Source organism: Anabrus simplex, chromosome 2 (assembly GCF_040414725.1).
Source record: "Anabrus simplex isolate iqAnaSimp1 chromosome 2, ASM4041472v1, whole genome shotgun sequence".
In the NCBI taxonomy this organism is placed as follows: domain Eukaryota; kingdom Metazoa; phylum Arthropoda; class Insecta; order Orthoptera; family Tettigoniidae; genus Anabrus; species Anabrus simplex.
Genome location: NC_090266.1, coordinates 627027865 through 627043761, shown reverse-complemented (window position 1 = coordinate 627043761; position 15897 = coordinate 627027865). Strand labels below are relative to the sequence as shown.

The 15897-nt window shown below is 41.2% G+C and overlaps 1 protein-coding gene across 2 annotated transcripts in view; it reads right to left on the bottom strand.

The window, feature by feature from the left end:
• Nucleotides 1-2054: 2054 nt before the first annotated feature.
• LOC136864280 (isocitrate dehydrogenase [NAD] subunit gamma, mitochondrial) overlaps nt 2055-15897 on the bottom strand; it is a 319092-nt gene continuing 305249 nt past the window's right edge. For both annotated transcript variants that reach the window (XM_067141053.2, XM_067141054.2), the window contains one exon: nt 2055-2304. Coding sequence is in view for 1 of the 2 variants with exons in the window: in XM_067141054.2 (XP_066997155.1) it covers nt 2289-2304 (16 nt within the window). In the remaining variant the exon portion in view is untranslated. The remainder of the gene's footprint in view (nt 2305-15897) is intronic.

The following is a 15897-nucleotide window of genomic DNA, read 5'->3' as shown; positions in this document are numbered from 1 at the left end:
GACGGTGTGACGTAAAGCAAACAGCAAAAAAAAAAATCACAGCACCCAAAGACATTCCTGTATTGAGCGACTAAAATGTCACCAGAACACTTTTCTTTCCTGATATGCTCAGCTTGTTAAAAGCCAAATGTAATTAATGTTACTGGCTTCACGCTCCGCTAACTACTTCTACGATTTTTGGAGACGCCGATGTGCAGGAATTTAGTCCTGCAGGAGTTATTTTACGTGCCAGTAAATCTACCGACACGAGGCTGACGTATTTGAGCACCTTCAACTACCACCGGAATGAACCAGGATCGAACCTGCCAAGTTGGGGTCAGAAGGCCAGCACCTCAACAGTCTGAACCACTCAGCCCGACTTGTGAAAACTAGACGGTCATTTATCATGCTTAACTTTTTCCCTCCACAAAGATATTTAATTCTCTTTCATGGGCCCTGGAAGTGGGTAGGCCAGTTGTCCCAACCATAAAAATATATTTTTTTGGGGAATGATAGATTATAGCCCTATAGTACTATGATCTTTCTTTCTTTCTTTCTTTCTTAATCAGTTTATCCTTCAGGGTTGGTTTTCTCTCGGACTCAGCGAGGGATTTCACCTCTACCACTTCAAGGGCAGTGTCCTGGAACGTGAGACTTTGAGTATGGTGATGTAACTGGTGAGGAGGGCCATTACCTCGCCCAGGCGGCCTCACCTGTTATGCTCAACAGGGGCCTTGTTGGAGGATGGGAGGATCGGAAGGGATAGACAAGGAAGAGGGAAGGAAACGACCGTGGCCTTAGGTGCCTGGAGGAGAAGTTTGAAAATACGAAAAACCACTTCGAGGATGGCTGAGGTGGGATTCGAAACCCTTCTACTCAGTTGACCTCCCGAGACTGAGTAGACCCCGTTCCAGCCCTCGTACTATTTGTTTTCAACTTTCATGGCAGAGCCGGGAATCGAAACCGGGCCTCCGGGAGTGGCACACATTAACCACTACACCACAGAAGCGGACTAGTACTATAATGCTACCAATATGTTTATGTTAGTGCTGAAATCCGATTTCTTACTTTACTAATGCTGAAAGCCCGAAAATGTAATGTTATTCTTTAATAGGGGAATCAGTCTAGAAGGAAATGTTGAAAGTGATGTGATATCTATCCAGGTTCGTTGTTATCCTAATACTATGGGTTACAGTACATTGCACGTATATAAAAGACGCCACTTACAAACTTGCTTGTTATCCGCGAATTTCTGCGGCCACAAAAGTCACTATTTTTCAAGAATGATGACATTTACACATGATAGATTGTCTGATTGTGCTGTTTTGAACCTTTCTTCTGTCATTTCGAAGTTATTCGCGATCATGAATAATAAACAATCGGCTTTTAGCAACGGCTGATGCACAACGGCTGGTAGAGCTTCATGCGGTACTGGATCGTGACGTCACAGCGCGCCGCTTACGTCAGAAGCCGTTTCACTCGCTTTGCGGAAAGGCACTATTAAATATTTTTTTAATGGTAGAAAACAAGGCAACATACCACAATGTAATACGTTTACGTACTATTTCATTGGTGTACTTTTCAAAAAAAATATTTTTGAAAATGATGCATGTTCCCAATTGTCAATGTATCTAATGTTTTTACAGTTTGTTTAGTTTATATTGAAGTCTCGTCTTCTGATCCTCAGTGTTTATATTTCAATTTTTGTAGGGTCAAACAAACCCCATGATGCTACAGCCCTGATGGGCCTTGACTTACAAAGCAACCACTGCTCTGCCCGAAGGTCTGCAGATTACGAAGCGACATGGGATCAGCACAAAATATCCATTCAGCCGTTATTCTCGCCTTTCTAGATCAGGGCCACTATCTTCCTGTCAGACAGTTCCTCAATTTCTCCCATGTATGCCGAGTAGACCTCGAACCAGCCCTCACATACATTTAAAAATTTGACCTGGCTGGGAATCGAACCAGGAGCCTCCAGGTGCTGGCAGGCTTGATACCCCTAAACAGCAGGACTTTGCTTTTGTATGGTCACAATGCTACAATATACATGTTCATAAAAATGCACATAAATATTTATTGAAAATCTTTTATTAGTTTACAAGTAGAATAATTTACATAAAATACTGTTGATTCTGAAGCAACTAACATTTCAGAGATTGTGAAGATAGCAGCATATAAGTTGGTATAATTCACACTTTTAACATCTGGGAAACAGTTGACTAAATTTCAAACAGTGATGTACCGAGTACTCTGCTGCGTCCAGCAGGTTAATCCTGAAATGTTGCCTTCTTCGTCCAGCTACAGGCTTAAGCTGTACCAGTCCTGCAAAACAGAAGTTCAAAGTTAAGCAACATGTGATTCATCTTGTACCAAATCAAAAGGCATATAGGACAACCAGAAATCTGTTCCACCATAAGACACAATATACTATTCGTTTACTTTTTTATGTCACACCGACACAGATAGGTCTTATGGCGATAATGGGATAAGAAATGGCAAGAAGTCAGGAGGGAGCGACTGCGCACTTAATTAACATAGAGCCTAGTGTGAAAATTGGAAACCATGGAAAACCATTGGTAGGGCTGCCGACAGTTGGGTTCGAACTTATTATCTCCTGAATGCAAGCTGAAAGCTACGTGACCCAAACCGGGCAGCCACTTGCTCTGTACTTATTGGTTTATCCAGTAGGATTAGTACATAAACAAATAAAGGCATTTCAATTTTTGTAGGGTCAAACAAACCCCATGATGCTACAGCGCTGATGGGCCTTGATTTACAAAGCAACCACTGCTCTGCCTGAAGGTCTACTTAAGGTACGTAAAGATGGGCTTGGTATTCATAAAATGCTATGCAATTTTTACTACAACTGTCACTTAGCACAAACTTAGAATAGAATAGGCCACTATGTGATACTCAGAATGCCAAGCATTCAGCAATGGAATGTGTAGCACTAGATATAATGAATATAATTTTAAAAAGCCAGCAGCCGCAATGGAGTGTGTAGCACTGGATATAATGTGTATGATTAAAAAACCTCAGCAGGAGAAGGAATTTAGCACTGTGGACATATATGACATTACCAAGTGAGTTGGCAGCGCGGTTTGAGTCACGCAGCTGTGAGCTTGCATATGGGAGATGGTGAGTTTGAACTCCACTGTCAGCAGCCTGGTAGATGATTTTCTGTTCCAAGAACCAAATTTTATTGTCAAATATATCGGCCAAACAAAATTTAATTTCCACACCAGGTGCAAAGAACAGAAAAATGCAATTAGACACAACCGACACAGATTTTAAAATATTACACATAACAGTAACAGGAGATCATTAAATATAAAGGAGTTAACAGAAATACACATCATGAAAAAAGCCAAACAAAATAACCTCAATGATCATACACACTTAAAAGATTCCCCACTAGGCACTCTAGACGTCTGCAAACTATCCAGTGAATTCGCTCACGTTCATTCGACCCTCACGCGGTCGACCGTATGAGCGGGTTGACTAGCACGATTTAGTTAGTATCAACGAAGTTACGATGAACAAGCTAGAAAGGAGCGATGGAAAGGGGGTTGCTGCCTATAAAATGTTGAATACATGCAAATATTATAACGAAATATGTATTGAAATTTACAGTTGGAAGTAATTAATTACAAACCTAACTTACTATAAACACTCTGCAATCAACTTGTCATGTTAGCAGACTCGGAACATTATATTGTTGAGTTTTTCACATCATCATAAACATTCACCATTGCTTTGTTTTAGTACAGAATTAATCAAGAGAGCATCATATACCTTGTTTGGGTTAAGCGAGCTCATTTTGTCACAAATTAGGTTGCTGAACTGAAATTTCTTCCACTTGCTACATTGGAGGCTGGAATAGACAATATTTTCTTCACTAGCAGAGTAAGTCTTGGATATTCTGTGCTGTAATTTCTCCACCAAGCAATGGGATCGTCATCGGAATAGTGGTCCTTTAATAAATAAGTAAATATCAACTTCATATTCGAAGACAGCTTCTCATCTGTATCGTGAAGCTATTCTCAAAAAACTGTTTGGCGGCGTAGAGGGTCGGTTCAAATGCTGGCAATTCTTCAGTTATGAATTTGTCTTGGAAAATATGTCTAAGCACTGTGCTTAGACAATGAGCAATGTATGGATAATTGCGGTAGAACTCAAGAGTTTTAACTATTTGCTCCTTTATCGGCCATGAAGATTTTCTTCATATGTTCAGAATATTCAGTATTCCCAGGTCTGACAGCTCCCCTTTTATCTGTTTCCACATGTACCTGTTTTCCTTGTCAATAAATTTAGTAATAACGAGGGTACGATTTTTAAGTTTCCAGTCTTCATCTATAAAGAGAACTGTAATACTAAGGTATGGATTCATCCACATTTCTACTGAACATATAAAGGCACCATTCTCTGAAGCTCAAACAATTTAAGACAACATTTTAGCTCATATTATGGTGGCTTCCGGTTTGATGTTCTGTGAATTGTGTCTGTGTGTGTGTGTGTGTGTGTGTGTGTGTGTGTGTGGCAGGTGGGAGGGAGAATGTCAGGAACTTTTATTCATCCATAATCTGTACCAACTTTGACAGGTCCTTGATGCAGATCTTGGAATTCAGTTCCCAAAACAACCATAAAGAGAAGATGATCTGTTGCAAACATTTTGATGCACTTCTATGTAATCTTGTGTTCGGTAACATACGGTACTGTATGTGATAAACACAATGCAATTAGGCTACATTTTAGACACGTATATTTTCATATGTGAGTTAATCAGATGAAAACATCAATAAGGAAAAGGAAACAACGTTTACGGGACACATATCCTACATGCTGACTATTGAAAGCTGTTACTACTACTACATACCTGCCAACTTTTGAAAAGGGCTATCAGCAAAGCTCAAGCGCGACAAAAAATCCAACAATTTTTTACATACCCCAGCTTAGTACAATTTACGAACTTCATCGTGTAGATCCGTATTGATACAGTTAAAACTAAGAAACAATGTTAGGTTTTGGTTCACCCAATCAATACACATCACTTTACAAGTGAACTATTTAATTAAAAACATATTAAAAATATTTAGGGACATGTTTCATCTGTATTTATAAAATCATGTGGTAGATTACAAAACTCAAATCAGAAACTGAAAAAGAAAATGTAAAAAAAATGGAAGAATCCAATGTCTATTTAAGGACTATTTGGAAAATGCAAAAGATATAAATATATATACATTATTTACACAAATTGATCTCACTTCTTGCAAAAAATTTTGTCTTCAATGTTAACGTCTGCCATAACGTCTCGTACGGAGTCAATGTCCATTGTTGCTGTCCGTATTTGAAATGAAAGTTCCTTTTTAAACAATTGAGAAAACATAGAACAAATATACATATATTTAAAGAGGTAGTTTGAAACTTCTTGCAAACAATCTTTCAGCCAAATTAAATATGAACGACCTTACTTGAAAAATGTTGCAAGTATTGTATTGCTTGCTATTTGCTTTACGTTGCACCGACACAGATAAGTCTTACAGCGACGATGGGATAGGAAAGGCCTAGGAATTGGAAGGAAGTGGCCGTGGCCTTAATTAAGGTACAGCCCCGGCATTTGCCTGGTGTGAAAATGGGAAACCATGGAAAACCATGGAAAACCATCTTCAGGGCTGCCGACATTGGGGCTCGAACCCACTATCTCCCGATTACTGGATACTGGCCGAACTTAAGCGACTGCAGCTATCGAGCTCAGTTGCAAGCATTGTTGGAAGCTGGTAGTTTCAGTGTGTTGACTGGGGAGATCTCCTGGGGAGGCTTGTCAATTTCAAGTTAATTTCATTTTTTAACATTGAAGACAAAAGTTTTTTCAAGAAGTGAGGTCAATTTGTGTAAATAATGTATATATATATACTGTATTTGTATCTTTTGCATTTCCCAAATAGTCCTTAAAAAGACATTGGGTTTTTCCAATTTTTTTTTCCATTTTTTTTTTTTCAGTTTCTGATTTGAGTTTTGTGTATTGATCGGGTGGACCAAAATCTAACACTGTTTCTTAGTTATACCCTGGCTTGACGAAAATAATAATACTTCTGGGCTACAAAATACAATAATTCATGCTTTAAACAGGATACTTCAATGAAACCATATCTACTTACATCATAGGCCAATGATTTGTAGATGAACATATCAAGAAGAAATCCATGTTAAAGAGCAACAGGCATGGTGAATATTAGTTTGGAGCATACATGAGAGGACTTCCTTGATAAATTAAGCAGATATGCGATAATTGAAAAAGGCTTTATAAAATAAAACTTGTTTAACATAACACAGGCAAGAAATAATATAATACACACTGCAAATCATACACTAGTTCGACTTTAAAGTCGAAGTTGTGACTTTTTTAGCTTCCTGAAAAAGGTCTTGAGAAAATGTTTTGTCATAACAGGAACCAGAACTGCTGGTCTTCAAAATAGAAATAGACTCCAGAGATTCATTGGACATGCATGACTGAGTCCTGCAGAGAGGCCCTGCCCATGAGCTGCTTCGGCAGTAGACTGTGATGTGCTTTGAAAGCTCGAACATACGAAGCCCATGACATCGCATTGGCCGGTCTGGGCAGCGCTCTGTCATACGTATGCGGTGAGCCAAGGACAGCGCTGTGGTAGTTCTATGGGCTGACTGCTTCAATATGTACAGTGTACTGCGTGTCAGCGGAGTGCGTTGCATTACGGTCGAGTGGAGACGATCAAGTTTGCTGTGGTTTTCAGTTTGACTTCTCCGTCTATCCTGTTATCGGAAATGAATGTGGACTGTAGTTCCAAAAAAAAAAAAAAAGGTGGCAAAAAATTGTGAAGTAAAAATAGAAGAAGAAGAAGAAGAAGAAGCAACAAACGAACTAAAAACCGCACAATACAAGACTTCTGAACCGGATCCTAAACTTAAAAGTCGTATTTGGTTGGTATTCAAGCCTGCAGTTGACAGTGATGTGAAAGACGTTAATTTTGTGTGCTGTACGATCTGCAGTGAACTTTATGTATACACTAGCTGTTACCCGCGGCTTCTCGCGTGGATTTCGTAACTTGATAAAAGTAATCGTTCCTCGGTACTGTACTAAGACATTATCTGAAAATCCCCAAAGTATAAAACCTCACTGAAAAATTGAGTTTCATTTACCTAGAAACTCTTTGTAAACCACGTTTGTGGTATTGCCTTTTGGGGCTAAGATGACCATGCGACATAGAACTGTACACGTAAGAATGTCTTCTCTCAAGTAAAAAAAAAAAGTTTCTTTATTTCTGAAGGAGATTCCAAATACATATTTCCACATCTGTAACATCTTCAGGTTTTGAGAAATAAGTATCCGCAAAAACAGAATTCAACCCCTTTATCAGCCCTTCCTCCACCCCCACCTACGTGGATTTTCCGAAAACAAAAAAAGAAAACATGTTTCTTTATTTTTAAAGGACATTCCAAGTACCAAGTTCCATGTCTGTAACGTGTAAAGTTTTTGACATACACTGTAGATATACCGCTACTCATTTTAAGAATTCACCTGCTTTTTCAATTCTTTTCAGTCCCTTAAGTGGATTTCCCAAAACCAAAAGAATACATATTTCTTTCTTTTTAAAGGAGACTGTAAATACCAATTTTTACGTCTGTAACAACTTTTTTTTTTTTTTTTTTTTTGAGATGTCAATACCCTAATGAAATTAATTCAACCCCCTTTTCAGTCTCTTTTACCCCCCTCCCCCACGTTAAGTGGTTTTTCAAAAACAATATTGTGCCCTACTGCACTATTAAGTTCCGTCCAGGCGAAGGCCGGTCTCGAACCCAGAGTACAGTAGTGAACGAACTCTCACAGACGTGAGCTGGTGCACATAGTCTTACCTGAACACTGTCCTCTTCAATCAGCCGGTAGAGCGCTCTTCTCAGGATAACATGGGTATAATGGGGCAACATAAAGATAAAACACTAGGACATGTGCCTCCTCAGGTAAGAATTCGACTAAATAAAAAATTTAAAATAAAATATCTAACAGAAAACACCGCTGCATTCCAAGTTTAACAAATAGGGATTTATTACATGAAATTGAATTATTTACACATAAAAGATCATTTCAATAAGAGATGGAAAAATGACGCTGAGCCGATGACTATCATTTCACTGCCTTCACAAAAACACGTGAATCTGCAACAAGCATGTAACCATAGTGTAAGTCACGAAGTTTAGAAAGATGGATATCTGCTTAATGACACAAAAACAATGATTCCCTTAAAAATTTACAATGCCTCGCGCCGTCGAACCCCGGTGCAAACAAAATCACCACAAAATTTACAATGACCTGACACGGTCACGAACCCTAGTCCTATGACAGGTAAGGTGTCCAAGATACCTATGCAAACAATATCAAAGATCCAATCAACACATACAAGGGTGTCAGTATAAAATGGGCCAGTGTTAAAATCTTACGTAAAACAAATCGGACATAAACAAATCTCTCTCTGCTCTCAGAACAAGAAGGTCGTTTCTTCCCCTTCTGGCATACTTGAAATACTGCAGACGACCAACACACCCGCCTGTGACGTCAAGCTCAATGACCTCCATTCTCACCCCTCCCCTTGCGGCAGTTCCCTAATTTACGAGCTCAAGCGGGAAGACAGGCTAAAGTCTTGCCTTTCAAAGAACACTTCACGTAGTCAGCTGTTAAAGCCCTCATTTAAATATACCTGGGCTATCTGCCCTTGTCTCCATACTTCAGCAATCTCGCTCATCTTACTTATGCCTCTCATGGGCTAAATCCTGGTGCTACAAAACACTAATCATTAAGCGATCATCACATTGCCATACTAGGCATTTCCAAAATATATTCAATAAACTATCAATGGTTGGGCTCTCATACCAACTGCAAATTTTACTTCGGCCTCTAATGGGCTCAAATCTCTTCAATATTTGGACTCGCTCGCTCTACCAGTGAATCTGGGTGAATTACTGGTCACGACTTGGTCATAATTATACACTTCTACGTCTGCAGAAACAAATGCCTGAATGTGATCTAATAAAAGTACCTATCTGTAGACTAACCTCCTATGCCCAACTGAGTTCGATCAGACCCTTACACAAACATGTACTTCAAAATAACGCAATCAAAATGAACTATAAATTCGTTAACAAGGACTCTACAAATAACATCTACCTTAAAGTACGGGGTTCGAGTTTGAGGCCTAGCTCTATATTACAAGGGAAATTCTCCTATTAACACAAATATGCTGACTGACGGCCCCCATATTCCTATCTAAATTTAAATGACATGCTTGAAACAGAATTGGAGAGCTCTGACCTTAAAATAGAAGACATAGCGGAGCGGCCATCCCTGTGGACCACTGGATCTACCACATTCTGATAGACTGCCGGGCTTTCATCAGATACTGTTGACCATTTGGAGACATTCTTGCTGGTGTGGCGTCTTCGTACAGCTCCCTCTGTAGTCGGAAGGTGTCCTCTTCGATGTTGTGCTGGTCAGGTGCTCCCAATGTTCCTGGCTCGATGCCCGTTGTTGTGTTGGCTTCTTTGGAATGATGCTGTCAAACACTCGTTCTGACTTGATGCTGGGGTAAATCTTTGCGGAAATAGCAGTACAGGTAGTCGTTGTAGCTTGAAGACAAAGCGTTGTTCTCAGTACCAACACACCGTATGACGATTCGTTCCTGCAGCCTCTCGGTCTACGAATGACTCTGATATGCCCTGGCGGCCTTAATTTATAATTCCGGGTCGCGTCATCAAGCCGCTTGGCTGCGTGCAATCTTAGCGTGCCCGGGAAAATTTCCCGCATTAATTATACCATGAGCTCAAATTAGCGAATGCATTAATTAATGCAGCCCTAATGCCTATCAAAATAAAGCAGAAATAATACAGGTTGCAATTCTTGTCTCAATCCAATGCAACTCTTCTGTAACTAAAGATATTAATTTATTTCATTCTTCCCTCCTAGAATAAGTTTAGCCGCGAACTGGAAAGCGTCCCCAAACTTCATCAAGAGGCTTGGCTTGGGACATAACTTCTTTTAATGAGTTCTGGAGATTTCTCATAATGACGCTCGCGCTCACTTCACATAAGAACGCTTCTTCTGGACCCCTTTATGACATATACTGTAAGACATCGGCTTCGTGGGTGGCCTAGTATGATTCCAATATCCAATACTCAAATTAATACAATTGCTTCAATGAACAGAATGGTTCATAGCCCCCCGTGAACGACAAAATAAAATTTTGTTAAGAATTTTATTTTCCAAATTCCAAGCTCATTTTCTCATTGCAATCATATCTGCTGTCAATATTCAAAACTTCAGGGCATGGGACTATCTTCAGCTACAGACATGATAGCCTCCCTATCCTTCCTAAGTTGGTAATAAGCATCCAGCAGAGCTAGAAATCTCCGGTGGTTACTCTCGCAGTCTTGACACTCCGTTTCTTTGCGCTGCGCAGATATCTGTTTCTGGTCACCTGGAGAAATCATATTCACTTCTTCTTCTTCTTCTTCTCCATTGGGTACCTCTGGTTGCTCTTCTTCGCTGTCATTTTCATCATCTTCCGGAATGATAACCTCCTCTCTGGCAAGATTTTCGGTCTCTTCGTCCTCAGGTTCTTCTTCCTCTTCTTCGCCTCCTCCTCCTCCTTCTTCTTCTTCTTCTTCCAGATTATCTAATTGATATTGGCCGGGTTGGAAAAAGGGCTTAAGGTTTGATGAGTTAAAGACCTTAGTCACTGTAGCGTCCAAGCTTTGTACCTTGTATGAGTTATTTTCATAACTATGAATTATTCTATACGGTCCAGTGTATAGCTCAGCGAACTTATGGTAGTATCTCTCTGTAGGGTTAGAGACAGTGGGTGTCTTAACTAACACTAACTCGCCCACTTGTAAAGGTCTATGAAATTTTTTATTCCTAGTTCTTCGCAGCCGCTTCTCAGCCTGTGCTTTTAAGTGTTCTGCAACGTTATTAACACAAATCTCTTGAGCTAGTTGAGGATCCCTAGGGCACGGAATTACATTTTCCCAAGGACGTTTAGGCAGCTCATTATTGTGAATCCATGCTGGAATCATACCGGTCGATTCGTGTCTAGTTGTGTTAATACACTCTGTAATAATGGGCACTACAGTGTTCCACTTATAATGTTCTCTAGGGCAGTATATCCTGCAATATTTGGATATCTCCCTCATGATACGTTCACTCGGGTTAGCTTGCGGATGTCTAATGCTGGATAGTACATGCTTGATCCCTAGTCTTTCTAGTTCACGCTTAAACCCTGCAGCAGTGAATTGACTCCCATGATCACTTAGGATGCTCTCAGGCTCACCCATAATGGGTATTATCTTTCTTTTGATCTGCGATAGCGTTGAACGAGTATTCGCCTTTTGAATAGGGCATAATGTAACAAATTTACTGAAGACGTCCATACAGACAAGGATGTACTTTAAGCCCCTAGTAGCAGAGGGTAAGGGACCGAAGAAGTCTATTGCGAATAATTTACGTGGTCCCGTAGGTATCAGTGGTCGTGGCGGTTGCTTTAGAAGGTACGGATTTGGTTTCACCCTCTGACAAATGTCGCAGGTACGCAGGATTTTCTGTACCATCGACCTCATTTTAGGCCACACGAAAGTTTCCTGCAGTGTTGCCACCACTTTATCAATTCCTGAATGTCCTGTAGAGTGATGAGCTATCCATATCAAGTCAATCTGTAATCGCGGAGGTACCACAATTCTAAATTTCGTATGATTTTCATCCACAAATTTATGCAAAATGTTGTTAAAGTAGTGGTAATTTACCGCTTTGCGCTCCGCTTCAGCGTACTGTGGAGTCCCGGGTTGGAGTTCTTTCCGAAAGTACTGGATTAGCCGTCCGGTCTCTGGGTAATTTTCCTGCTCCTCATGAATATTCCGCAGTCTCTCCAGTATATTTTGATCCTCTTGGTCTAACAGAGTTAGGTGTATTGTAAGTTCCTCCGGATTAGGATTTCTGCTCAACGCGTCAGCTAGTATGTTCAGTTTCCCTGGGCAATGTTCTACCGTGAGGTCGAACTGCTGGACGTAAAGTGCCCATCTACTGACCCGTGCATTAGCCATATCCGTCTTAAGAATGAAGGTAAGTGCTTTGTGATCAGTTCTAATCACTACTGGGAATCCGTACACATACTTTCTCCAGTGAGCTAAGGCCGTAACTATGGCTAACATCTCCAACTCGGTGGTAGTGTATTTCAACTCATGTCCGCGTAATTTTCTACTCATGAAAGCCAAATATGAGATTTTATGCTCCCTCTCGGGTGTTTCCTGGTACAGCACTGCCCTGACTCCAACTGCAGAAGCGTCCGTCTGTATGATGAACTTCCTATCGAAGCTAGGGTACCCCAATTTTACAGAATTTTCTAAAAGTACCTTCGTGTTTACAAAAGCTTTTTCTTGCTCTTCTCCCCATTTCCATCTATTATTGGTCTTCAACATATCTTGAAGAGGCGCTACTGTATCCGTGTAACCGGGACAATGATTGGAGAAAAAGTTCGTTAGGCCCAAGAACTGCCTAACATGTTTAATCTTGCTCGGCCTAGGAAAATTTTGTATCGCCGCAATTTTAGCTGGGTTAGGCCGAATACCTTGACCATCGACAACATGCCCCAGGAACAATACCCTGCGCTGACAGAAGTGTGACTTTTCAAAATTAACCTTGAAATTGCATCTCTCGAGGTCCTGAAATAGTAAATTCAATTTTTCCATGTGTTCTTCTAGGGTTTTTGTGCAGATTAAAATATCGTCGATATACCGAATTGTAAACTCTTTTACCTCGGGACTGAGGTTCGATTCCAGTGCCCTTATCAAAGCAGCACAACTTGAGACTAGGCCAAATGGAAGACGTAGGAAAATATACGTCTGGTTGTCAAATAAAAATCCAGTAAGCATATTTGTACTTGGATCCAAGACGATATGGTGAAAGCTTGAAGTCATGTCTACCGTACTGAAAAATTCCATATCTCCGAACTTCTTGAGAATATCCTTAAGGTTTGGAGGTCTCTCATACTCGGGGACTAGGCGTTGGTTCAAGGATCGTGCGTCAAGGCACACGCGCACCGTTCCATTCGCCTTGGGCACTGCACATAACGGATTCAAAAACGGACTCGGGGACTTGGCAATTATCCCGTTCCTCTCCATGTCTTCGATTACCTCTCGGACCTGGGGTAACATCTTCTCTGGAATTGGATATGGTCGCTGTTTGAAAGGCTCCCAGTTATTTACACATAATTTGTATTGGTAATTCGGGATCTTTCCAGGCCTCGAACCAAAGACCGTCTCATGCCTCATCAATAACTCCTGCAGCCGTCCCTTGTCTTCCAGACTAATCTTTGCTTCTTCGATTTTATTCGGCAATAGTTCTAGAAATTTTTCTTTCTCTCGCTGTTTTTCCAATTCGGATACCATAATTTCGAACTCTGGGATAATTTCTTCGTGATCCTGTAGCCACCTTTCTGAATCAAGTTCTTCCGTCTGCATGTCCATTGTCCAAATACGTTCCCCGGGTTGGTAATCCTGGTTCTGGTTTAATTCTACTCGTTCCTGGTTACCATTTAATTTTAACATGATAGAGTTCGTACCCATGTCAATTACAGCTTCGTATTCTCTTAAGAAATCGGCTCCTAATATAAGATTGTATTCCATTTTAGGCAGCACAATACATGGATGTGACACCAGTAAATCTCCAATCTGGATGTCAAGTAATACCTGCTCCTTACAGGACGTTACTTTGTCAGGTATAATCCCTTTAATTTTTACCTTTGAATTTGGTATAGACGGGATACGAACTCTACTTTGAATGTCCGAAACTAAGGCCTGTGATACTACACTGACCGTGGCTCCAGTGTCAGCCAAACAGCGTACGTTTAAACCGTGAATTCTGGTATAAATTACAGGTAATTCTTTCGGTCTGGGCAAATTACTTTTATTAGGATCCTCTAATAGATCATCAGGAGTGATAACCCAATTATGTATAGCTATAGTCATCCAACCGGCATCCTCGCGAAATATTCTATCTCCTGGCACTAAATTTCTCGTTTTTTTTTTTATCCTCTCTCTCGATCTCGGCAAAGCTAGGTGCATTTGGGTTGAGACCTTTTGGCCTGGCGCCATTATGAAATTCTTGGTATGCCAAGCTCGCAGCTCCAGGAGAGTTGGCAGCACTGTGATTCCGTATTGCTTCCTGCCATGTGTCGCGTGTTGACATCTCCCCCGACTCTCTCCCTCTTGAGTGGTAGGCGCCGTCTTGTCTCTCACCATTTCTCGGGCGCTGTGAACTCTCCCTCTGCCTGTCGTATCTAGCTCGGTTCCCATTCCATCGTTGGCGGTTGCTTCTAGAGTTGTAACGTTCACTGTCTCGTCTCCAGTACGGCCGGTCATTCCGCCGTTGTTCGAACGAATTTCTTCGGTGTTCTTGCCCTTTCCATCGGTCCGGTTCCTCCTGCCATGTACTCCATCTTCGAGGTCGCCAGTTCATATCTCCTCTGGGTTTCAGATTTTCTTCATCTCGCTCCCTCCGGGTAGGTGTTTGAGTGCCGGAATTTTGACATTCCTTGTGGCCTCTTTCTTCCATCTGCTCTTCTGCCTGTATGTTCACATTATGGACAGTCTCTATGGCCCGTATACGTGGTTGATGCAGAGCAGACGTTTGGTCCCAAAGCCTAAGCATTTCTTCTGCTGCTACCGCCGTCGTTACATTAGCCGCGATAAGAGCCCTCTGTACCTCTACAGGCAGCTGTCTGATAATGGTTGTGACGATTTCTAACTCTTCAGGCTGATGATCTAGCTCTTGCAAACGTAAATATTGGGAGATGAAGAACTCGCTTAGTCTAGTGGGGGTACTATTCGCATATCTTCGTGCATAGAGTTCCATTCTCAGCGCCAATTGATGTCCCTGATTCCAGAATTTATTCAGGAATGCCCGTTTAAACTCATCATAATTCTTAAATGATTGCCCAAACGCTTTAAACCAAGCTCCAGCAATCCCTCCAAGATACTTTTCTGCCGTGCGTAGTCTGCGTTCCGGTGGTATCTGTCCTTCGTCCATGTAGGTCTCTAACTCTTTCAGGAATGAACGGGGTGTGACCTCTCCATTCCCCTCGAATTTCTTCGGTTTCTCCTCGGGTGCCCTAATCCAATGGTAACCCGGGAATACACTGTCTTGACTGAATAGGGTTGAATTTCCCATCCTTGGCTTAGCCCTAAATGATTCTCCTAGTATCTCATGTCCCTCTTCCTGACTTTCATTCAGGCTGTCATCTCCATCCTGGCGTTCCATCGGGCTATGAGTTCTACTCAGCTTTCGCTTCTTTACTCCGTTGTCTTCCTCAATTTTTAACTGGTCCAACTTATCACGTATATTCTCCATTTCATGTTCTAACCCTAGTATACGTTTCTCGGTTGTCCGTTGTTCCTGCTCACGGCACTTCTTCAAACCCTGGACCTCCGCGCTGACTTCCTTCCTAGTCTGTCGTAAATCCAGTTCTAGTCCAGCAATTTTAGCCTTATTTTTATCGGTCGTCCTTTCATATTTGTCTACCACTTCTTGAGTCCTAGCCTCTAGTTTTTCTTCTATTCTGACTAGTTCTTCTTGAGTATGATCCATACGGACTACGACTGCCACCAAGTTTTCTCTAAATGTTCCTAGTTCGGACTGAGTCTCCTTATCTTTTTCTTCCATGCGCTGTTCTATCCCCTCGATACTATTCTTTACTTCCTGAATTTGCTTCTCTACCGTTCTGTGCGATTCTTCCATCTGTTGACTTAACTTCTCGGTCGTGGTAACACAGCACAGCCGTACATTTTCTATTTTGGTCTCTAATTCTGCTATGGTTTCCCTAGTCGCTTCATTTTCAG